We start from the raw sequence: 26,279 nt of genomic DNA, 5'->3' as shown, positions 1-26,279 counted from the left end.
TGTAGGGAAACAAAGCCCTCCATTGCGTGGACTGAAAGCTGCGATCCAATCTCTCTTTAGTAAATCTGTTGGACCATGTAAATCTAGATCCTGTAAATCCCATGTCAATGAGGCCACAAGCAGCCATAGTGTGACGAAAACTCTCCATTGCATACACAGATCATGGAGGGCCTCCGGATTTGTCAGCTAGAGACATCACCTCATTGAAGTCGCCGGCCATAAGCCAAGGCAGACTGCAACCTTCCGCTGCCAACCGGGCAATCAGCTGCCATGTATTTTCCCGTTGAGTTCGACTGGCAAAACCATATATACTAGTGAATCTCCAGATCTCCTCACCTGATTTGCCAATGGTAGCATCAATATGGTGTGGTGAAGAAGAGCGTAGGCTAGCATGCGTTTCATCGCTCCAGAGAAGAGCAACACCTTGAACTCCATCCTGATGTTCAAAACAGATGTTACCTTTGAACCCTAACCTACTAGTAAGCGAGTCAATGAGGCTTTGTTTTGCTAGGGTTTCACACAGGAAAATAAGGGATGGTTTCCTAGCTTGTACAAGATCGATGAGCGCTCTTTGGGTTTCTGTGTTGACTATACCCCTGCAGTTCCACACAAGGACCTTGCCGGGGATCATTTTCTGATGGTTGTTTGGTCGCCGTCAAGCGGTGATGATGGTGGCGCACTAGATGTCACTTAGGGTTTTTTTTTTTGGGACTTATTGATTTTGGAGAAACAGTGAGAGAAAAAAGAGAAAAAAAATTGGGTTAAATACTGCTTACTCCTTATACTTATAGGGTTTCATCGTTTCAGTCCCTGACCTTTGAATTTCACCTAAAAAGTCCCCGAACTCCCAATTTCCTCCTAATTGGTCCCTACCGTCAAACATCCATAAAAAATTCCGTTATTTTTCCTTAAAAAGTCTATTATACCCTCATTTACTTTAAAAAAAAAATATATTTCTCTTCCTCTCTTTTTTAAATTTTTTTATTTTTTATTTTTATTTTTACCTCTTTTTCTCCCGGCTCTTTCGCCTCCTTTTTGTTCATCTCCTCATCAAGATGGTTCCAATCCACAGACCTTCAAGAGGTGAAATGAAAAAGAGAAATAAAACAGAGAAAAAATAAATTAAAAAAAAAGAAAGTAAGTGAGGGCATAATAGACATTTTCAACAACTTTAACAGAAAATTTTGACGGCAGGGACCAATTGGGAGGAAATTGAGAGTTCAGGGACTTTTTAGGTGAAATTCGAAGGTCAGGGACTGAAACGATGAAACCCTATAAGTATAGGGAGTAAACAGTATTTAATCCAAAAAAATTTGACCTAATTACTTAAATAAAAAAGATCTTTTTATGGGACTATGTCTTTTAAAGCAGAATAGAAAATAAAATCAAATACTTCAAGAAAAGAAATAATATATATGTGACTAAAAAAAGAAAAAAGATAATATATGTACCAAGTTTAATAATATATGGGCTAAGTATAAAAATTTGGGGTGGACTAGTTTTTAACATTTAATTTGTTAAATTAAAATTAAGCTATTAAGTAATGTTTTTTCAAAATTTGGGGTGCGTTGTAGCCCACCCGAGCCCGTATGTAGCTACGCCTTTGAGTATAATGAGTCCCTCAATGCATAATCTGTTACCGGAGCCATCTGGTTCCGGCCCTTTATAATTACCTCCAGACGCTTGACACTAGGTAATGGTGGACGCCAATAAGTATATTGTTCAGGAGTGATGATGAGAACCTAAACCATTAATGCACCACAACAATAACAGGAAATCAACAAGTTGAAATACCACACACACACACACACACACACACACACACACACACACACACACACACACACACACACACACACACACACACATATATATATATATATATATATATATATATATATATATACAGTCCGGCTGATATATGAGAAAAATCCTATATCAGTCCGGCTACACTAAGGACGTCCTTAGTTTTTCTTAGGTACGGATTTCCAGTTTTCACCCACTTTCCGATCAAATTTTCACATCTTAACCGTTCAGTTTTTAGGTCCTAATGTATAGATCACCTCTGCAAAATTTCAGCCAAATTGGTGATCATTAAGGCATCCAAAACTGCAAATTACAACAATGTAAACGAACGGTTCCAGTTCGACAGATTCGGTTCGTTCGTGTAAATTGCAGTTTTGGACGCCTTAACGATCACCAAATTGGCTGAAATTTTGCAGAGGTGATCCATACATTAGGACCTAAAAACTGAACGGTTAAGATGTGAAAATGTGATCGGAAAGTGGGTGAAAACAGTAAATCTGTTCCATAAGAAAAACTAAGGACATTCTTACCTGAGAAAAATCCTATATATATATATATATAAATCGGAAACTGATTAAAATTAGGGACTGCATATACAATTGAATACACATATACACCTGAGGATACTCTGCATATAGAGTCACTTTTTCTGAGGAAGCGAAATTTGCAAGAAAGTTACAGATAGAATAATTCCAAGGCCACCAATCGTCACCAGTGATGATGTAGTCTTGGACAACTTTGGAGCATTTACACAAAAGATGCACTTGTCTGTCGGACCATCGAACCAAAATGATCTTAGATTTGGAGTATCAATTATGGCATTCTTAATAGACTTGCATTGGCCCAGAACAAAGCGTTTCAGATGCTAACTAACGAGCTCGATATGTTCTCCAAAGTAGCAACTATAAAAGATCAAACTCTCAAGAAGTGGAAATCGTGATCTGAACTCTTTGACACACACCTTTAAAGATTGCACCAAACAACTCTAAATTCCTAAGCTGCCCGCAAGATGCAAAATCAATGTCGTACCAAGAACAAGACCGCGCCTTATCCTCTTTACTACAAACTCTAAGGGATTCAAGATTCATAGATTCAACTTGAAGCCTAGTCCGGCGCTCTGCAAAACTGATAACTTCCAAGGCTTTGAGGCTTGAACTCGAAATTTCAATTTTTGCTGACAAGCTGTACCATCCCCATATCGACAAATTCTCAATGGAAGGACAACGGGAATTTAAGTGCAAGGATCTCAAGTCCCCCACTTCTACATGTTGGAGAGGAAAGATCCCACATTGGAAAAGTGACAAATAAAATATAACTTATAAGTGGGTGGCTCTTACCCAATTGTACCGAGGCCTTTTGTGATTAAAACCCAACACCTAACGGGTGGTTAAGTTGGGACAGTATCGGTACAATGATGGGCCACTGGCCACGTTTGTCGCTGTTTAACATGGTATCAGAGCGGGTCCCTCTCCAATTGCGTCTCCACGTAGGCACGTATCATGAGCCCAAATTGGGGTTCCTTGTATTGCCATTGAAATGAAATTACCAAGTGTCCAATGTGGGCCTTGGATTGTATTGACCAAGTCTCCAATATGAGACTTGTGTCCCAATTTCCAATATGGGAATTGGATGAATGAATTTCACGTGCAAACCTAGAGCTAGGTTGCACGTGAGGGGGCGTGTTGGAGAGGAAAGATCCCACATTGGAAAAGTGACAAATAAAATATAACTTATAAGTGGGTGGCTCTTACCCAATTGTACCGAGGTCTTTTGTGATTAAAACCCAACACCTAACGGGTGGTTAAGTTGGGACAGTATCGGTACAATGGTGGGCCACTGGCCACGCTTGTCGCTGTTTAACACTACACGCTTTAGGGACATAGATTTTAAAGACGGAAGGGTTATATTACCATAGTTCCTGATTTTCGCATAGTTCAAACTCAAAGTAGTCAAATATTCTGCATTCAGAAGGGTGACTTTCACAAACTCCAAACTTGAAGTAGTCATATATTCTGCATTTCGAAGGCTAAAACATGATTCGTTGCCAAATGTTTTAGCCATGTATAACTCTTTTAACATTTCTGTCTATAGCAGATCTCACACACTTATTCGTAAGATTTGAGCAACAGTTTTCTTTGTCTCTACAGGGATATCTCATGCGAAGCCTCATTTTATGTGACAACTCATCTTTCTCACGCCGCTTCAAACACATTGTCACAAATTCGACGAACATTTTGTGTCGAAGATAGTTGCCATCATCATCATCATCACCAAGTTGCTCTTTCTCATCCTCGTCAAAATCTAATACGGGGACCGAAGACCAAACAAGTTCCCATTGCTTGGAGAGAATGCTTGCCCGGACGGCTTGTCTGGTAGATAGGTATTTCAGGATTTCATGGACTACAAGGTCAGGTGATACGTCCATCGCCTTCTTCTGCAATTTTCACAGAAACAAAAAACACACACGTACGTACAGAGAAGAAATTAACCTGAGGATTAGGATAAGAATAAGATGGCGATGAACAATAAACACACACCAATTAACCTGCTTTCCATACTAATTAAACCCTGGCTCAGCTATATATATGCTTTCATAGTCACAATGGAGCAGAGCTTTTCGATCTTCTTTTTCTCTGTCTCTGATGTTTCACGTTTGGTTTATGGTTTAAGGTTTGGTTAGTAAAGAGCCAATTTATAGTGTCCTTTTTCCTTTCTTTTTTTTTTATATCGAGATCCTCTTTTTTATTTTATTATTATTTTCCTTTACTAAAACCGATTGTAATCATAATATCTAATACGGGATTATGCACAACATCAAAGAGTTCAAGAATAAGGGCCTTGACATGGATTGACATTTTGGAGGTGTCATGAGAACACTCATGGTGTACAGAATTATGTTAAACATTGTGTTTTTATTGAAATTTTTAGTCATGCAGAGCTACTCTAAGTGATGGACATCAAATATATAGACCCAAATTTTATTTAATAATTTTTCTAAATTTTCAAAGTTGAAAAAAAAAAAAAAGGTCAAGATTTTTTAGTTTGTCAATTTTAGACAAAAAAAGAATTAAACGAAAGTCTCAGATCCGTTCCCACGGGTTTGGAAAATCACACTACATCTTTCAGTGTGCCTGGTATCGCTCGCTTGCTTGCAATGGCCAAATCGTAGTTTTCAAAGACAACGGAGGGCTAAACCGTCTAATCAGCTGATTAAATTCGAGAGCAAAAGCAGTCGCAGCGGGAATGGGATAGAATAAAGCCTTTGATTTCATCCCCGAGCTCCGTCGACGGCCGGAGATGACGGTCCTTCTGAGCCGTCCATTCCCTTCCTTCCGGGCCGGCCAAGACCTCCGTATCTTCAAATCCAGACCGTCCATTAAAACAAGCGTCTCATGCTTCACTCCCAAACACTCCTTCAAGGTCGGTCAGTCAAACCTCTCTCTCTCTCTGCGTTTTTTTTGTTAAAGTTGAATTTGTGAAGTGAATTCTGAGAAAGCGTAAATTTTTTTTGGTCTGTTTCGATGCGGTAATCAAGAGAGACTACACTAGCGTGATGATAGTCCCGACCGGAGTCGGAGCCGCCATAGGTGGATACGCCGGCGACGCCTTGCCGGTGGCTCGCACTCTCGCCTCCGTCGTCGATTGTCTCATCACTCATCCCAATGTGAGTTCCATTATCAATTCCATGTATTTGTGAGGACCAAAAAAAAGAAAAAGAAAAGGATTTAGGTTGTTGTGAGTAGAATTAGTGTGAAAAATTTGGAGTTGGATAAATGGACAGGTGCTGAATGCAGCAATGCTCTGTTGGCCCATGCCTAATGCTTTGTATGTCGAAGGTTATGCTCTCGACCGATTCGCAGAAGGCTTATGGGCTCTGAAGCCTGTTCACCAGAACAAGGTGTGTAATTTATATGTTACAGGTTTAAAATTGATGGTGTAAACATTGAATAGGTTACTCATGTTGGAGTGAATTGTGGAGCAGGTGGGGTTGGTTCTTGATTGTGGAATGGAAGAAGAGCTTCGCGTTCGTCATTTGCAAGTGGCTGATGCTGCAAGGGCTTCCCTTGGCTTGCCTGTGGTGGAATATGTTGTCACTGACACTCCTTTGCAGGTATAGGTTTGCCTGATGAAAGTAGGCTTTGATTTGTGTAGTATTTGTTGTTGTTATCGTAATCTGATGGTTTGACACTTTAGGTCACAATTTTAGTGTAATTAGTGAGTCAGTGAGCAATCAGTAGGCACATTGTTTCATTACATTTCTGATTACTAGTCAAAGCTGCTGTAATTGAAACAAAGATTACTATAGTCAGAGCGTTTAGACATGTAGTTCCAAATCCCCTGCATTGATATAGTGAAGAGTTCTGGTTTCTACTTTGTTTCACCTTTCTTATGCTGCCAAGCCTGCACTTTATCTCAATATTAAGAGTTCTGAATCTACTTGGTCACATGAATTGGAGTTCTGAAGTTTCCTCATTTGACTACAATCACTACATGATATTGAAGGGAACAAATTCTACAGGTAGAGAAGTGGATTGATACAAAAAGTGGGCAATCAACGGGGAGCATTAAGCACCCTGAATCACTACTGAGGGCTGTGCAGGCTTTAATCAAACGCTCTCAAGTAAATGCCGTTGCAGTTGTTGGACGTTTCCCGGATGATGATTTTGAAGACACTGATGATTATCGACAAGGGATGGTATGCTAATTATTTTCTACTTAATTACCATACAATGGCATGTGCTGATTAGTGTACGATGAACTTTCCTGAATAGTTGAAATCCCTTCTTTGCCATTTGGTACTTTATCAAATTGAAGTTTATTGTTCAAAAAAAAAAAAAAAAAAAAATCAAATTGAAGTTTTTCTGTTTCCTTTTCTGGTGCATTTGTTTTGCTAGAATATGCCTGTATCAGTTCATAATTTGCCAAATTAGTTTGGGCGATACTTGGTATTCTCTATAACATTGAGATTACAGAAGTTGCTAGTGCTGCTAATTCTTCTTCTGTCAGAATGACCAGCAGCAGCATTTTAATTCTTACTCAAATTTGAGCAATATATGACTGTTTTCATAAAGTCAATTCTGTACTAGCTTATTCTTGGCTCTGATCAGGTCTGAACTGCATATGTCCACGACTTTGTGATGCAATAACCATGGGTTATTAACCGGTTCATGGCAGTACTTGAGCCATTTCTCTTTCTCCATAAAACACATATATGTAGTTTCATTTTTGTACAACTCTTGGCTTCAAAATTGCTATTTAGTGTTTAGTCCTTGAAGCGATATTAAAGATTGCCTGTGGAAGTTCTGGGTTGTGTGGTTTCATCAATGCATATAGCTGATTTCTATAAAATTCACATTTCATTCCTCCTTCCTTTCCAGGGAATTGATCTATTGGCAGGAGTTGAGGCAGTTATAAGCCATCTAGTAGTGAAAGAATTCCAAATTCCTTGTGCACATGCTCCTGCTTTATTACCTGTACCTCTGTGCCCATCTTTATGCCCAAAATCAGCTGCTGAGGAGGTTAGCACAATTTTACATAACTTGGAACTGAATTGTGTAAGAGAGTTGAGAGACAATTCTGAGGAATCATTGCATAAAGTAGAAAAGATAATACAAGATATCAGTAGCTTTGGAAAATGAAGTGGGGCTTCTGTGGCAAAATAATTTCTGGAAGAATGTATAGCTAAGTATTAAACATCAATCCTAGTGGTTTTTCCTCCATAAATTTTACACACGAGTACCATATCTGAACTTATGCTAGTAGATGTTTTAATAAGTATCTCTGTTTTTATGTGCAATAGTTGGGATACACATTCTTGCCTTGTGTGCTTGCTGGCCTTAGTAATGCACCACAATACTTGGTCAAGTACTCTGAGTCCGAGCATGGTTGCATACTGGCAAATGATGTTGATAGTGTCATCCTTCCTATAGATGCTTGTGGAGGATCTGGTGCTCTTGCTTTTGCACAAAGCAAAGCCAATAAGGTACACAATTGAAAATGTGTTTATCTTAAAATACCCTCACTCCCTATTCACCGGTTGAATTTGGAAACAACTTATTTGACAGATGGCATGGGATACTTCATACTTGTTCCTTCTTGTTACTAATAATGATTTCATTACAGCCCCTTATAATTGCTGTGGAGGAAAATGAAACAGTCCTTGATGACACACCTGATAAAGTTGGCTTCGAAGCAGTATGTATCCAAATATTTTCACATTAATTCTCTGACTTTTCTCCCTTTTTGGCTTTTGGGACTTGGGAGCTAACTAAATGAAGGAAAATAATTTCTATGGCTCTTGCACTACATTTAAGTGAATTTTTCTGTTTAGTTGCTGAAAACCTCAACCACGTTCTTTTCTTGAATAGTTGGTGGAACCGTGTCTGTTAGTAATTACTGGTCTCTTAACTAATTTACCCTAAGGTTAAACATATATATCAATCAAGTGCTTTCATTCCCACCCTATTTCAGCTTCTAGTGCACCAATGAGTGGAGGCCTGTTAATCTTCATAATCATTCTAGCTAGTGAACTGTGGTTGATCCCTGATTACCAGCCCTATGAAAGATCTGTTTCAAAAGTTTTCGTTGGTCTCTTTTTCTTTTATAATATGTACTTTCATGCAGAAGATCTATTCTGAAATTCATTTTCTAAAGTGATGAGGCTGAATATTTAATATTTTTCTGCAAGTATCATTTGAAGGAAAAGACAGCTGAATTTGGAATAATCGCATTGTGTTTCATGTAACTTTTATAGTCTGAGGCTCTGATGTATTTCATGCCAAAAACAGTGTGTGTGTGTGTGTGTGTGTAGAGAGAGATAGAGAGAGAGAGAATGGATGGAGCCCTAGTACACCACAAACAACTATTCTATACAGTAATGACCAACAAACCCACTAGGAAATTGACACATAGGCACTTGGTTTCTGATTAAGTGGAACCTAAACACCATATACAATTATACGGTAGTGACCAACGTACCCACTAGGAAAATGACATAACTTCAATTCTTAGCACTCGTTTTCTGATTAAGTTGAAACCTTTCTGCAGATCAATGTCTCAAACTATTGGGAAGCGATTGGTGTTGTTGCAGCTCACAAGGCTGGAGTAAATCCGCAGTCACTACGAAGAAATAGAATTAGCAGTCTTCAACGCGCTTCTCTATTGCCTACTAATGGTTATGCCGTTCAAAGTGCCACAACAAATGGCTGATTGAAGAAGTGTGGAAAATCTCTTTCTCAACTACGTTTCACCTAGTATTATTCTTTCATTTATGACAAACATGTTACAAGATTTCTGTCATAGTTTGATCACCTGTAAGGAATTAATGAAAAGGACTCATTTTGGTGCTTGTAAAGTTGGTATAGGGATTCAAAGTGCTGTCTGTAATCGAGTCATATAACTCATCTTCAAAAGTCGGTGATGATTTTCCAGTAGGTGGATTGGATAAAACTTGGTGAGTTGTTGAATCCACTTAAGACCTTTTGCCAATTGAATATTCTTATAAATGCAAAGGTGTTGAAACAAGTGCCATTGGATGTGGATAAGCACTACCAGTATAAAATCGAATCATAGTTGGGTTGATTGAATGTTCTTTCTTCTGTTTTCTGATCTGAAATCCTGATGGAAACTTATAACTACAAGTCAATGCTGGTCTTATGTTTTTTTCTTCTTCTATTGTTTTTGGCGGTCAGATTGCCTGTCTTATGTTGATTCACGGATTTGGTACTCTCTATTTGGTCAGATGTACACATTTGCTGGAGTTTGTTACTCGAATTTTTGTATTGTTTGACTAGCAGAAATAGCAGGAAGCTTACATTATTGTGATGCCGATATGAACTTGAAATATAACCATAGATATATATACACATATTCCTTGTACTGCTCTCGTTATTATCTTAGATCTATTCACTATTTGCAGGGATATAACTCAGTTACCCTTGAGATCCTTGGAACAATACGTATGCTAAAATCATGCTTCCATAAGAACAACCTCAACTGGCGGGCAGTGTGTCAGTGAAAGACAAAACAAGGGTTGTTGTTTTGCAAGGCTACTTAAAATTGAAAAACTGATTTGGTGACTTAATTATGTATTCAAAAGTTGTTAATTTGTCGTTCTGGCATGTTATTATTTTAAGGGTAATTTGAATTGTGAATAGCGGCTAGCGGACTTTGTACAACTCCAGCAGCCGCCTAGACTTGAACCAATATTGCTCAGTCAAGGAATAGAGATGTGACACTGTTTCAGATTTGTTTTGAATTTATAAGATATGATCTACACATTTCAGAAAATTATTCATAATCCACTCTCTCTTACAGTTCCATAAAGGGAGAAACCTTTTTGTTGGAGAAATAAGATTGTCTGGTCTAAAGGAAAATGAGGAATCTCCATTATGATCAACCTCAAAATAAGAAACAATAGACTCATCAATCACACAGTACTTGTTAATATTGGAACGGCTTGTTGAGTTAATAATATACTCAATTTCAACTCTTATATATAGTTATATACTGCAGGTTTCAAGAAATTAGATTATCCACTTTTTGGATTTATTTGAATGGAAAGTTCTCTGATGTACATATTAATGCAAATAAATAAGTAGAAAAGTAGATGTTGATTAGGTGCTGATCGGTGACTTGATCCAATTAATCATTGTCATGAACGGGTTCTGGGAAGTTCTTATACTATATTAAGCATGATCAATGATGAACTGGTCACTGGTGATGCAGACTTCAGATAACATGGGCAACTGTTATCTTTGTTTGGTACGTAGGGGTGATTTGCAAGCATCATATATATATTATATTATAATTTCATCGAGCCATTCACCTTCCTTGAAGAACAAGTTGAGATTGCTTCACCAACGTAGATGCAATAATGCCAGGAAAAATAACGTTACAGCTTTTCATTGCTCGATGCATGTTGAGAAATATATATATATAACAAAGACTGGCTTGTGGAAATTCTGGACATGATCCATTGAAATGGTAAGGTCAACAATTAGTTTTCTAAATTTCTGTTCTGAATTTTGAATATGCACCAGCTTCTCTCTAGCAGCATAATTAAGCTCATTGCATTGGTAGCTATAGTTCAACATTAAGTAATAAAAACCCATGCCAGGTGGTTTTTTTCCTTCAACTTTTCCTTGACGTAAAAGAAGGTTAATGGTGTACGTCCAGATAAAATAAATTTATTCTCTTCCATCTGTGCAGGTTAATGTATTTAATGGAAGTGAGACTTCTCTATCCTTAATGCTTTATAAGATCGAACAAAAGAAATTGTCGGTCATAAGATTCCAACAACGAAGAATTTTCTCGTATATTATGCAAATTAACTGCTGTATTATCTATCTCAATTTTTGCAAACGTACATAACTAGTCAGCCTTAACCGTCTTTCTTCCTGTTTCGACAATCCCTGCACGAGAGGCACATGCTTTGTTCATCAAGAAGTCCAAGTCCAATTAGAGCTAAGAACAGGCCGGGCTACTTATAATATGTACATATATATATTATTCCCGTGTACGTACGGATATAATATTAATTTCATTGAATTGACTTGACTTTCAGTACTAAAAAGCAAGCATACGTAACAGGATGAGATACAACAGATCTATTTACTACGGTGAAGTCATTGAAAAATACGCTCCTAAACTAACTCTCAGATTAATGGGGCATATATCCATCCACAAAAACCGGAGGTGGGCTACCTAATTAAAGGGACGGCTCTCCAATCCCATGCTAATCAAGTACTTGGGAATTCTGCCCGTCAGGGTCTTATGAATGATTACCAGCTTTACGTGTCTGATGTTTTTAAGTCAAAAACTTCATCAGCTAGCTTTGGTCATTTCTTGATTATTATAATTAGGCTAGCTAGCTAGCTATTGATGGCCGTCCTATTAATTTCACCTAGCTACTCTCTCGCGCTAAGTCGTTGAAGTTTGGGTAACGTAGCAATTCCCAGATAGCTACAAACCTAGCTTAATTTCCTTTATTTCCATCATAGTACTGTAGTAGTAAATGTAATATATTTTCTGTTGATTGTCGGTGCACCTTGGTTCTCCTTTTATAGCAAGAAAATAACAGAAACTCCACGAGCAAGTCTACAACTGGTTAGCTCGATCGTTTTTTTTTTTTTTTTTTTTGGCAAAGGGTTAGCTCGATCGTTGAATATACATGACATGACGGTGGGTGCTTACTTATGACAAACAGTTGGAGTAGAAGTACATGCGGAAGCCAAGGCACCTTTGATATCTAACGCATGCAACCTAATACGTACGTACACATTAACAAGACATCGATCTCTCATTTTCCTTTATATATTGCAGCAATTTTATCTTGCATATACATCACTAACACTAATTTTAAACTCTATATAGAATTTGGATACATGTGTTTAGTGGGGTGGTAAGACAATGATTTTTTATTTAGAAAATCATGTGTTCGAACCTCATTAAGAGTGGAATAGGGTGGGGACAAACAAAAAAATAACCTATATAGAATTTGTTTTTGTTTGATTAATTTCCCTCAAGTTCAGTAACTAAGAAAAAGAATGCAACTACCCATGGCCATATCCTACTTTCCTCTCCAGCAACTCCTGTGTGCAGTAAATATATGTAAGCTCCATTACAGCAGGAAGCTACCAGCTCAAGCCAAATTCACCGCCTTGCTTTCTTTTAGAGTTTTAGTACATAGTACATTGGTTATGAATTTAGGAGAAGTAGCTAGCTTAGGTTGCTTTTTAAAGTAACAATGGAGATTCATGAAAAAACCAGATCTTATATGCGATTGGTGTTGTGCAACACAATCAGTTGGAGATTCATGAAAACACAAGATATGTGATTTTGGTGTATACATAAGATTCACCCAACGATTCCTTGGATTCATCGCTATCAATAACAAATATCAAAAACTAATGTAAAATGATAAATTATAACTTCATAATATATGAAGAGAGTTCTCTTTCTATCTATATAAAAAAAAAAAAAAAAAAAAAAACAAGAGTTCTCTTTGTAGTTTTTTTTGTTATTTTTTTATTTTTTTTTATTTTTTATTTTTGTTAAATAAGGCGACAATTATCATTACTAGAATGAGTAGTGCATACACCAAAAACCTAGTTTCATTTAAATGAAATAACTACCATCACTTATCTCTAACAAAACCGCATCTTATCAGCTGATATGAATGATATGAAAACGAAGCACATTACACCTCTAACTTCTTTCATTAATACTTTTCCCCATATATGATAACTTCATGAATGACATTTCCAGTAATAGTAAAGAAAAAAAAAATTGTGTAGGAAATATACATAACATGAGAGATTATTCAGAAGTCACTTGCACCGTCGGTGCATAGAATAATTTCCAAACATGATAAGATATGCCCTTAGAGAAATTAAACTACATTTTAAGATGGAATATAGAACTATACAGACGAAGCCCTAGCCTCTTTCCCAATAATGGTGGGCAGTTGAAATAGTATATACACAGTATAATAAGGTAATCTATACATTGGCGTTGCTGTTGGCCTAGCTTTGTTCTATTCGATCTGTCGAATATATATCTGCTACTTCAAAAGATATACATAGAGAATTATATATTTTTTTTCTGGCAATAGAAACAAGGATTAGAACTTAGAAGTGACTACAAGGGTCAATCCATGCTTGGCTTTTGCCCAATACCAGAAAACCTGCCGCTCGAAGCGTCACATCGATCAGCTTGCGCAATACAGATATAGCTATATATAATTAAGTTGAGCTGATAGTCGATAATATATAACTATGAACGGAAAGCATGGACCATTATGAGATCAGATTGATCCTTTATCCTTATCCATATATAGAGTACTAGAATTTCAGACTAGCTCTGAGCAGATATTGAACATGAAGAACGTCAAGGACTGGTAGCATGCAACAGCACCCCTTAGACTGGCAGGTGCATGCTTCTTGCAGTTAGGGGTGATGAGTTGCAGGTGCATGCAAATACTACCATACAAATATAATCAGAGTTGAAATGGATTAACATATATGTATGAGGAATATCAGAGTATAGAATTTCAAGACAAATTTTTTCAAGTCATATCGCTTTACCAATTATTTTCTAATCTCAATGACATTAATTCTTAAAGTCATTTTGCACTCTTTAAAGTTAAGATTTTATACATTCAATTTTCATAGGTAGAAACACATAATGACAACTTTGCCAACAACATTCTTTGTCCCCAAAAAAAAAAAAGATACAACATTCAGTGTAGGAAAATGATTTGCGGCCTCAATCTTAGGTGTCATGCCATGTCACCTACACACATCATCAATTTCTCAAATCATGATATGTAATTCTTGAGAAAAAGACAATCTTATCATTTCAAAAACTAATGAATCCAAGTTACTTTGGTTTTCTTCTAAACAAAAATTATTTTGGTTTTTTTTTTCTTTTTTTCATTTTTTCTTTTCATTACTCTCATGCTTAGATTTAAACAATAATTTTTTTTCTTCAATCAAGAATAGAAAAAAATTCATGTAATTCAGTCAATAGATTTGCACATACACTCGATCAATAGATTTGCATAACACATGTATATGAATTCAACTTTTGTTGGGTTCCTATAAATTTTGAAAATATAATGTGAAAAATACATATTCATATGATTATATGTATTCTTATGTTCATTTTCTTCATAAAGCAACTTCATAGAACGTTATATTTTGAGTTTATTATTTTTTTGTTTGTTTTTTTTCCTTATATTTAGATTTGTAGATGATAATTAATGGCTGGAATTTTTTCTTACCTCTTAATTTAGACATGTATTTTCCAAATTCAATTTATTGATGCTATTTTTTTAGATGAAATTAATCAATATTTGAAAAGAAAAGTTAATGCCTATTTCTTGACTATATTGATGCTATTTGGAAAGAAAAATTATAGGAAAGAATTTAGTTAAATGAAGAAAAATATTTGTCAAAGAATTTGTAGACATATCTCTTAAGTTAATACATAATTAATAGCTTATCTTTTTTTTTGTCACCTAAATTAATTTTTTAATGTAATTGATTCATTCCCTAACATCTAAAAGGAAATTTAAAAGGGTAAAGTTGGTGTTGCAATAGTATGATGTGGCAAAATTTATTATGTGAAATTGAAAATAAAATTTGAATTTGCTTACATGACATGACACCTAGGATTTGAGGCCACAAGTCTTAGGCCTCATTGAGGCCCTATATCATTGCCCTTCAATGCCTCGATCAACTTCATCAAATATACTGCTGGGAAAGCGATCAATTAGAAGTCAAATATCGCATTGCTCAAAAAAAAAAAACGGGATTTTGTCCATTTACCTCATTTCTAGGCATTTTTTTCCCACTTACCCCATTAAGTTTTTTTAATTCTTCCTTACCCAAGATACTCTAAAGAAGTCTTTCCTAATACCCCATTAAGTTTTTTTTTTTTTTTTTTGAGTCTATTTTACCCTCACCCCTTTATTACTGAGAGAGAGAGAGAGGGAGGGAGAGAGAGAGAGAGAGAGAGAGAGAGAGAAAATGGAAGAGAGAAAAACCACAGGAGACTTCGCCGGAGCCCAGTCACCGGTCGCCGGATTCAGGCCAACTTTCGCTTGATTCCAGTCACCGATCGTCGGATTACGGTCACCGGCCGTCGGAATTCGGTCACCGGGCACCGCCCACTGGACTTCTCTGAAAACCTCGCCGGAGGTCCCCAAAGAGGTTATCGGAGATTTCATAGGCCGCCAGAAAGGTTTATTGCCCCCCAATAGACGTCTATTGCCCCTAATAGGCTATTGCCCCCCCCCCCCCCCCCCAATAGAGGGGCAATAAACCTCTATTGGCCCCTAATTGACGTCTATTGCCCCTCAACAGAACTTTCGGTAGCCGGAATGAGAACTAATCTTCTTAAAATTAGACAAATAAAACTTTGATTAAAAAAAAAAACTAATAGATCATATCAATTTAGAAACGTCTATTGCCTCCCAATAGACACTCAAAATTTTTTTTCTTTCCTTATGTCCCATTACTTAAAAAAAAAAAAAATTGATTAGGGCACCCAGAAAAATGATCTAGGCACCCACGCTGCACCTTTCTTCACCGGTTGCAGACCCGTCGCCAGTTGCAGGCCCTCAATTGTTGTTTTGATCCCAATCGGTCGATCGAAACGAGATCTCGCTGGCCTTTTCCTCGGCTTCTTGGCGAATGAACCTCACCATCTGCTGGATGTGCTTGGAAACATCGGCGTCATTCATGATGGCTGAGATAGGAAGTTGAATCGGAGAAGATCGATGGAGGAAGTCAGCGAGATCGTCGGCGAATGAACCTCGATCAACATCGGCTGGATCTGCATGGAGATTGGGAGTCGAATCGGAGAAGATAGATAGAGGAAGTCGACGAGGTCGCCCCGGTCAGTCGGGGCTGGAAGTCGAGAGAGAGAGAGAGAGAGAGAGTGAGTGGCAGTGCTTGTAATTCATTAATTGAGATGAGGGCACAATGGTCATTTGTTGTTAAATTGTGTATGTGGAAATAAAAATCTGTTGCTGGGGTAAGTGAGATAAATTTTGCTCATTTTGATGCTTTGGGTCAAGAACCCAAAAAAAAAAAAAAAACAGAAAGAGAGAGAAAGAAGTCAAATATCGAATATACTATAATTCACTAAGGCTCCTAATTCATATTAATTGGTTCTTCCCAATAAGCCATATGATATTTGAGATTTGGGCTCGAGGCACAGACAACAAAACTTAGCTTCTCCACATTTCACTTATTTAGATTTTTTTTTTCTATATTATAATTATTTTTATGACGAATCATCGTTTTTTGTAGTTGTTCCTAGGATGGAGGTCTGCCTTGCTTCTTCTATTGGTGCTACGTCTGTCAGATTTTATGTATTCTTTGTTTTTTGCTTCTAAGTTGTTGGTTCATGTCTTTGGGATTATATGTTGTTTTGCGTGCAACCGATCGACACTAAATAGCCTAATTTTCTATGAGGAATGCTAGCAACCTTCCCCATCTACCTTCTCTTTCAACCTTCCCCACTTGTTATCTGCCAAGTGTCTTCTAACTTCACTCAATCCTATAAATTAATTTTTGTGAAAATCAATTTTTGTTTCTTCCAAATTTGCCCATAATTAATGCAATAACTTACTTTTTCTTTTCTTTTTTCTCTCTATCTCTGTTCCACACCTCCACTTCTTTGTCTCTTTCTATTATTTTTTTCATTTTATTTTTTTCCCACTCCTTTTTGTTCAATACAAAGTTACAAACCTAGAAAGAGTTGATGAATAATATTTCAAAACTTGATAACTATCTATGTTGATAGAAACCCAAAATCTAATTCTCTCTCTCTCTTTTTCTATATATATATATATATATATATATATACAGATCCTATCCAGAGCGGAGCTCCGCTTTGAAATTAACGTGTGAAGTTCGAGTTTTGGGTCACTTTTCGATTGCATATCCACATCTCGACCGTTCAGTTTTTAGATACTATTGTATAGATCATCTCTGCAAATTTTCAGCCAAATTGATGATCGTTAAGGCATTGTTAACTGCTTTAAAGCTAGTACGGTTCAGGTTGACAGATTCAGTCCGTCCATTGGTTTAAGAGAGTTAGATACCTTAACGATCATCAATTTGGCTGAAAATTTGCAGAGATGATCTATACAGTAGTACCTAAAAACTGAACGGTCGAGATGTGGATATGCGACATAAAAGTGACCAAAAACTCGAACTTCACACGTTAATTTCAAAGCGGTGCTCCGCTCTGGATATGATCTGTATATATATATATATATATATATATATATATATATTCAATTTTGGTTTATGGGTTTTGGAATCTATGAAGGCAGACCAGCAATCACTTCAATTGAGATGCATAGGAGGACAGGAATTGGGTTTGGCTAATAATTTTAATTTATATATAGCAATGATTTGATCCATAAGATTTCTTAAACATTTGGGTTTCAACAAATAAAGAGTATTAGAAGAGGAACCTAGAGACCTTTTTCCATTCCAGAAAAACAATGTGAAGAAATTTTAGGAGAGATAATACCTATGCTTCGTTATTTAAAGGTTAGAGCCAGAAAAAAATGATAAGAGGGAGAGAATGAGCACAAACGTTCAGAGAGGTATCAAAGAAAAAAAAACGTTCAGAGAGAGGGAGAGAAGAAGAGAAATGAATGGAAAAGAATAATGTAAAGTTTAAGATCTTTTCATTAATTATAAAAGAAATATTGCATTGATTATGGGCAAATTTGGAAGAAATAAAAATTGATTTTCACAGCATTTAATTTATAGGATTGAGTGAAATTAGAAGACACTTGGCAGATAACAAATGGGGAAGGTTGAAAGGGAAGGTAGATGAGGGAAGGTTGCTAGCATTCCTCATTTTCTATTTATTTTTGAAAAAAACTATTATCACTTTTCCTAATCGAATAAATAATTTTGTAGAATGTAATTCACATGTACGACTGCTTATAAATGATAACGTTTATGGTTTTCCTTTCAAAAAAAAATAAAATAAATGATAACGTACGGCAAGTTTGAACTGCAAAAGTAATTTCTGCAAATGGGAAAAATGGTTCAGTAAATATACTTGGTCTTTTTTTTCTTTTTTTTTTTTGAAATAGAAGTTGATTTCATTAGATCAACAGTTAAAAGGCTAGAGTCTACCATAACTTACAAAAGCAAACTCGACAAGAACACCGAACTAACTAAACTAAGCTAGAATAGATCATTAATCTCTTTGGGACGCTCGCTTTTAAGCAAGCTTATCTAAGAATGTATATACCTCACCCCATACCGAAAAGAACTCATTAAACTAGCCCTCTCTTACCAATCACGCAATTGTGGTACAAGCAAGAAACTATAAACATCATAGAAGACTCATAGAGGTCCATGCACTCTTACATAAGCTTAACTCTACTAAAGAAAATTAAGCAATAACCAACTCCTTCCCTTTCGGGTTGGAGCTTTTACCCTTAGCCAACTTTGCCTTCTTAGGAGACTTCTTCTTCTCACTAGCCTCCCCATGGTTGGAGGACTGCTGCTTGTCATCAGCAGGGGACCTATTCTTATTGCCAAACGGTCTCCCTCTTTTCTTCTTCCCATGACGGGAGCTGGTACTCTCTTGCACCATCGGATTCAACCCAAGGTTTTCCAAATCCAGGTTCAAGTTTCTCTTGCCCACTGCCAAACTGAGCTTCAGTTTTTTAGGGGACACAGTCACAACATCCTCTCGATCACGATGCTTTCCCGTGATTCTCTCTGGAATTAAGGCTGGCTCATGCAAAGCACGCACCACTAGGCCTGGGATCGGTTCTAAAAATGTAATTTTTTGTAGGAACTAGAACCGGAACCGGAAAGCCTTTTCCGGTTCGGTTAGGATGTTTTTCATTGTGGGAACCGTTTGGGAACCGAACCGTTATGTTCGGTTTGGTTATCAGCTGTTTCCGGTTCCAGTTCATAACAAGAAAAGGCTTGCAATTTTACAATTTCCCAGCCATTCCAGACTCCTGCACACTCCACCACATATAAAAATGTTCAATACAAGACATAATCAATACAAAATGTAGTTTTAAAGACTTCAACAATGCAGTTTAGAACTACAGAATGCATTAATGTTTAATGCCTAAAACTCTAAAAGAGTTGATGGCATGAAAATGAAACAATATCTTGACAGAGCAGATTTATATTGCAGTTTCATAAACAACTTGCATTCTTGCAATGTAAAAATCAAAAAACAAACATAAAAAACAAAGAGACAGCTGCTTTAAAACATTTTCCAACTTGCAACATGATTATTTCATCCACACTTCCACATAGATAGAGGCATAGAGCTGCTTTAAAACTTGAATCCTGCATTAATAAGCAAAAACAACCAGATGATGATTTGGGAGTACTTGAATTCGAAGAAATCGAATTCGAAGCCATATGCTGATGATTTGGGATGAAGATGAACTGGGATGATTTGGATTTGGGATTTGGGATTTAGGATTTAGGATTTCGAAGCACAGATGAACTGGGATGATATGAGATTATGAGTTTTGCGTTTTTTAAATTGGGGAAGATCAATGTTGACTTCGAAAGCTAGATCCGGAATTGGGGATGAACTGAGGACTGCGTGAGGAACAGAAATTGAAGACTGCGATCGTGTTTGATCGAAGAGTCGAATTCATGGAACATTTAGGTCGAGTTACAAACGAAATAGGCTTGGGCTTAGGGCAATAGGGCTTGAATATATGGGCTTTTATTTGCCTAGGCCTGCATATCTCGGTTCCGCCGGTTCTACTATGTTCAACAATAGACTACCCGAAACCGAACCGTACACACGAAACCGGTTCAGCTCTACAAAAATAACATGTTTTTAATAAGAAAACCCGAACCGAACCGCTGGTTTCGGTCCGGTTCTACCGGTTCTCAGTGCTAAAGTCCCAGGCCTACGCACCACCACTCTGCTTTGTGAGCATTGAACTCAGCAGTGCCTCCGGACTCTGACCTGGAATTGGAGTCCAAAAAACTAGAGATGGGCCTGGTGTCGAAACCCTAGCTCGCATGGTCGCCGAAACGTTTCTACTTTCTAGCCACTATCCCAGAACACGACGCTGTCGTGTTATTCTGTAGAGGAAGATTATCAATCTGCACCGCCGAAACTGTAAGTTGTGAACCCAGGACTGTTCGCTCAGCCTCGTCATCATCCTCATCCAGCGCCGGTCCCGAGCATGGCAATCCAACGTGAGTTACAAACCCACATGTTGAGCACCGGCCGAAGAGTTTGTCGTACCTGAATCTACAAACAAATTCAACCTCATCTTCCACCCAATACCAACATTTGAATGGCAAAGGCTTGTTCAGCAGTATTTCGACATTGATCCGAAGCTTCCCAGCCTTCTTGGCGATCTTGTCAATTTCTTGAAAGTCCCCCAAAGTGTATCTGATCATTGTCATGACCCTTTCAGAGCGGAAGGCTGGAGGGATCCCTTGCAAGGTAATCCAGTATGATGCCATAGTCAAAGGAACCTTCTCCACCGGCATGATCCCATCATAGAAGGTGAGAGCCACCAGAGCATGGTTGTAGCCCCACGGTGCTCCGCGCCAAACCCTAACCTTATCTGCAGGATCCGATAGCGTAAACAACACCCTCTGTCCCTCAGCTTCCTCTACCTGCAGTGATCCATTGATTCTCCACGCATTGCGGAACATCCCCATAAAAGATTTGCTCTTATACTCCCGAGCGGTGAGAAGCTTCCCCACCAAGAAAACATTGGATTGTCTCAAACCCTGGCCCTGAGTCAGACGCATATCGATCTATCTCTTACCCTCAGCGATGGCAAAGGAGGAGGCTAGTCTAGCAGCCATGGCATCAACAGAGCTCATCTTGTTGACAAAAATCAAAGAGTACCGAAACCCTAACCCTAGGTTTTCTAGAGAGAAAGGGTGGCGGCTCTTCTAGATTTTAGACTTGTATTTATAACTATACTTGGTCATTTATTTTCATTATTCCTAGTTTATTAATCCTGAAGGGGTTATGTAAACCTTAATTAACTGACAAGGAATTAATAAAGTTTAGTTTCAGATAGCCACCCAAGTAAATGACAGGTTTATTTGGTAGTGAAAATAAAAAGACTACTAATCACCGGCGCTAGTTTTACTCGTTTCAAATGTGGAACGTCTAAGAGATTGAGGTTTCTCATAGTTCTCTCCTTATCTCCTTTAGTACTTAAGAAAATGATCAAAGCTACTCAGTACATATGTATATATAACCACCACAGATGGTCGAGTTGGTAAGAGCCTCAAATTGAGGAACCGCGGCACCTGGGTTTGAATCCCGCTGACGTTGATCGGTGTTAAATCCCAATCTATTCTCAGTGGTCATTAGGGAGGAAGCGTTCTGACATGATCTCCCGACACGGATTAGTTTCTAGGCTTAGAAAATTTTTGAGAAACCGTGTGATCTTGACCAAAATAAAATATATATGTATATATAGATCTTTTATTTGTTTAGGTATCCCAACTGGACGTGGTTTTCTACTTTCTAGGACAAAATTTTACCTATAGGCTAGATTCTGTATCCCTCAAAGTTTGTAAATTTCCTCATTCTACATTTCTAGTAGTAGTGAAATTAACGACTTTTGTTATCCAAGGAAATAATCAAAGGCTGAATTTAATCATGTCTACCTTTTCTTCGCATAAAGATGTCAAACCCTAGGACAATGCTCTCTGCTCACTGACCGATCACGCACACTGACGCATTGCCGAACCACCGGTCCAACTGGTCCTTATAAAGTCAACCCTTTTCTTTTCCGGCTAACTATTTGAACACCTACCAATCCAGCCAATCATATAAACCTCAGTTTCCTCATCTCAATACTAAACCCAATCCATTCTAGCTTATCGGCCCCCATGTCTGTCTCTCTCTGAATTACTGAATCATATGCATCCTTCTATTTCTAGAGCTAGCTAGCTAATTTCTTCGTAAATTTGATAACTTGGTTATAGACAATCATGAGGAAACCCTGCTGCGACAAGCAAGACACGAACAAAGGAGCTTGGTCGAAACAAGAAGATCAGAAGCTCATCGATTACATTCGCAAACATGGTGAGGGTTGTTGGCGTACCCTCCCTCAAGCCGCAGGTAAATATATACATTTAAACGTAAAGATATGCGAGGAAAGAGATTGCAGAATATAGAAATTATAGGTTTTTTTTTTGGGTCTTCTTTACTAAATAACTACATATTTACATCGAAAGAGGAAATAATATCAACAACGTTGCTAATTTCGTCCTTTATTATTCTTCTTCTCATGTACTAATTGCCAGTCTTTTGGAATTTGCAAATTCAGGCCTGCTTCGATGCGGTAAAAGTTGCAGACTTCGGTGGATAAACTATCTACGGCCAGACCTTAAAAGGGGCAAGTTTGCTGAAGATGAAGAAGACCTCATCATTAAACTTCATGCACTCCTAGGCAATCGGTAAGAGCCATATATGGACATACTTTTGTATGTTTACATTTGCTAGCTTCACAATATAATAAGTAATTGACAATTAATTAAAATTAATAAAAATGATTTATACATAGAAGAACCATATGTGGCTTTTCTACATGGCTTGGAGTAGTACTAATTTAAGAGGTTTTATTCATGATTGGTTGCAAAATGATTCAATTTAGGTGGTCGCTTATTGCTGGAAGATTGCCGGGACGTACAGACAATGAAGTGAAGAACTATTGGAACTCGCATTTGAGAAGAAAGCTTATGAACATGGGTATAGATCCAAACAACCATCGACCAACCAACACTCTCCTCCCTCGGCCTCATAATCATCATCAAAGCCCACCACAAACACTAAAATCACCAGCTGGTTCTGGTATCAATAATTTTAATCATGAGCCAGTAGTGATAGAGTCCAAAAGTTTGCGTGGTGATGATCAAAATTGCGAGCAAGTATCGGATGGCAGAAGTTGCTTGGAGGATGATTCTTCTTGTGGCGGTCATCACCTGCCTGATTTAAACCTTGATCTCACTGTCCATCTCAGTGCTCCTAATTTCTCTTCACCTAATGATGATCATCAATATCTCATTAAGGAGCTTAATGAGCCAATTCATCGTCCTCATCTCAACATTAGTGACCCCCCTGAAATGTCGATTGGGACCAAGTCAGCAATATTTGCCTCATCTACCACGCTTCCTCTCTTCAGATAACCTTCCATTCTTCCATCGACTAGCTAGCTAGCTGGTAATTAATTTATCCAATTATGTGGAGGATTTCCACAATATTTAAGCACTAATTCTGGCTGGAGATTAAAGCCAGCGATGTATTTTATCGATGAGAGGAAGATCATCATGGCCTAAATTGGAAGAAAGCCTGCTAGCTAGCTTGTTTAGGGCACAATTCAACAATAATGGAATCCCCATTTGTGGAAATTTAGCCTGAGATGATTAAGCATGATATTTATCCAGACCCCAATTAGGTCAAGGCGTTTGAAGACTTAGCTAGCCGCGCATGATGTGGATATTCATATCCTCGAATAGTAGAAATTAAACATTTATATGGTACACATGTGGTTAATAAAATGCATTAGCTATATATGTAAATTTGTGAATTATTACATAAACAAGTCCTGTAATTTAGTTTTCTCTTTAGATCTTTTACATGATATGTCTTTGATCTATTTTAATTATATTAATTCTTGTAATTTGTAATTTTACATTGCCAATTAAAGTAACTAATCTTAGCAACCATATATACATAACCAGCGTGCATCCTTGTACATGCAGAGATTGCTCTAGCTAGAAGCTAGGAATTAAACCCACTAGTAAGGTAATACGAAACAAATCACTCTATGATGCCCATAACATATTGTGATCAAATTCTCCGAAAGTTTTTGTTTTTTTTTAATGGAAAAGAAAAATACTTAAAGAATTTTTTTTTAATGAAAAAGAAAAATACTTAAAGAAGGAAGCTTCTTGGGCAACTAATATTCACAACGTCAAATATTAAGGCTTTGGAAGCCTCACTTGGAACCCTATTGCTCCAAGACATAGGAGAAGCAGCATCATGTCCTAAATTTATAATGGCATCAGCTCAAATTCTCGGAAAGTTAACAAATGGTTGAATAACTTAACATTGAACTATTTGAGATTGGGTGTTACTATTTACATCTTTAACATTGAACTATTTGAGATTGGGTGTTACTATTTACATCTTTAACATTGGCATTTGGATTTTGATTTTGATTTTTTTTTTTTCAAGTGATAGTTGACTTTGTCAACTTATATAAAATTATAAATAAGAACAAAAAAAAAATCACTTTCATTTTGGCAACTAGTGCATTCTTCGAGCATGATTGGAGCAAAAATTTTACAACTATTCAAATATAATTGATCTATATACTTTAACTTTTAGCTATTTTTATGATAAATAAAACATTAGAGTACCATTAGAGATGCTCTAATTTATGTATAAATTTGTTTCTAAAATTAGCAATATTAAAATAGACTACACATTTGTTTGATTCACTCTCTGAAACGAAACGAGATCTTGCAAAACAACCAGACGATCTGCATGAATTGCTAAATATGGAAGGTCATATTGTTGGGTGATCAAGCTAATTGATTAACTCGTGTTTTTTTAACAATCAATATGCAGGATTATAGCTGGACTAAGAAGCACCGAAACGGGTTCTGGATACGATACGATCGGAAACGTGGAAACGGCAAATCTTAAATGTAATAGGAAACGGAAACGTGAAGGAAACGCCAATTAAATATATATATATATATATATATATATATATATATATATATATATATATATAATTAGAAAAAAAAATATGAAACATAAACAAAGTACTAGTTTATGACAATCAAACATTATAAATCTAAAGGTTCCTATTTATGAAACATAAACAAAGTACTAGTTCATGACCTCTCTCTCGATCTAGGTCTGTTGTTTTTTTTTTTTTTCTTAAATTTTTGCAAGTAAAAAGTCAGTATTACCCCCACGTTTCCTATTTATTTACATTCTGGCGTTTCCACATTGGATACGGACGTTTCCAAACCGTTTCCAAATTCGGATACGCGTTTCCGAGCGTTTCCAAGCGTTTCCCACCCGTTTCCGTTTCCGAAACGGGAAACGCGACCATTTTGGCGTTTCCATGCATCATAGTAGCTGGAATAGTTGTATGCGCAACTGCGCATTAGGCTACCCGACCAACATCAGATCACCATATAGCGTATATATATGGCTGTGTCACATGCATGACATGATCCAACATTGGAGAGGGATTGAACCTTTAAATGCACCAGATTTTATGTATGATCGATACTGATTGGCATAGAGATATGATATCTACCATTCAATATGATCGACGCCTGGAACTAACAGTCAGGGTTTAGTAAATTCCCGAGTCCCAAGCTCAGGTAGTATCAGTTATGTTTAGTGCGAACTAATTAATGCCGATCGAGTACCGTGTGGGGTTAAGGTTATTAAGGCTCAGTTAGACTTTTCCTTATCCTTGATTGATAGCTCGGTCAAGAAACTTCACAGGAATTGATATTCTTAGGTGGCTCCGCTCGTAAGGGTGAACAGTTTCTGAAACTTCTGCACGAGTTTAGGGTTTTGACCATTGAGGTTGGAAGGGCGGTTATGACGGTTGCAGAGATGATGAATGACACAGATTAATTAATCTACACCAGACCCATCTACGGGCGCCTACAAATGAACCAATCCCTCAGTGCTTAATACATTGATGATGACGATGATATTGACCTATTACCCGTATATGGGTCGGTCTTCATCTTCGCTGTCTGGGAGTCTCGATCCGAATATTGAAATGAATGGCCGTATTTATTATTGGCCCAACTCTGTCAACATGCATGAAGGTACTTGCATCAAGATGAAGATATTATAGAGATTGAAATAAGAAAAATGTTTGATCGATCGTCTCTTACGTTATCTATTTGCGCTGCTTA

At 37.3% G+C, this 26,279-nt stretch overlaps 3 protein-coding genes across 3 annotated transcripts; 2 read left to right on the top strand and 1 right to left on the bottom strand.

Annotated features, from left to right (window-relative positions):
• Positions 1-4,911: 4,911 nt before the first annotated feature.
• On the top strand, positions 4,912-9,239 carry LOC133709937 (uncharacterized). Its single transcript, XM_062135897.1, has 9 exons — positions 4,912-5,226; positions 5,342-5,470; positions 5,588-5,704; positions 5,789-5,917; positions 6,326-6,502; positions 7,185-7,325; positions 7,607-7,789; positions 7,930-8,001; positions 8,854-9,239. The coding sequence occupies exons 1-9, from the start codon at positions 5,104-5,106 to the stop codon at positions 9,013-9,015; spliced, it is 1,233 nt and encodes a 410-aa protein (XP_061991881.1). The 5' UTR covers positions 4,912-5,103; the 3' UTR covers positions 9,016-9,239.
• An 11,139-nt stretch (positions 9,240-20,378) lies between these two features.
• On the bottom strand, positions 20,379-21,107 carry LOC133709233 (uncharacterized). Its single transcript, XM_062134897.1, has one exon. It carries the CDS (start codon positions 21,105-21,107, stop codon positions 20,379-20,381), a length of 729 nt encoding a protein of 242 aa, XP_061990881.1.
• Positions 21,108-22,160: 1,053 nt separating this feature from the next.
• LOC133710440 (transcription repressor MYB6-like) lies at positions 22,161-23,942 on the top strand. The gene is made up of 3 exons (XM_062136508.1): positions 22,161-22,440; positions 22,649-22,778; positions 22,976-23,942. The coding sequence occupies exons 1-3, from the start codon at positions 22,311-22,313 to the stop codon at positions 23,505-23,507; spliced, it is 792 nt and encodes a 263-aa protein (XP_061992492.1). The 5' UTR covers positions 22,161-22,310; the 3' UTR covers positions 23,508-23,942.
• Positions 23,943-26,279: the final 2,337 nt, after the last annotated feature.

Source organism: Rosa rugosa, chromosome 5 (assembly GCF_958449725.1).
Source record: "Rosa rugosa chromosome 5, drRosRugo1.1, whole genome shotgun sequence".
NCBI lineage: Eukaryota > Viridiplantae > Streptophyta > Magnoliopsida > Rosales > Rosaceae > Rosa > Rosa rugosa.
This window is presented reverse-complemented; position numbering and strand designations above follow the sequence as displayed.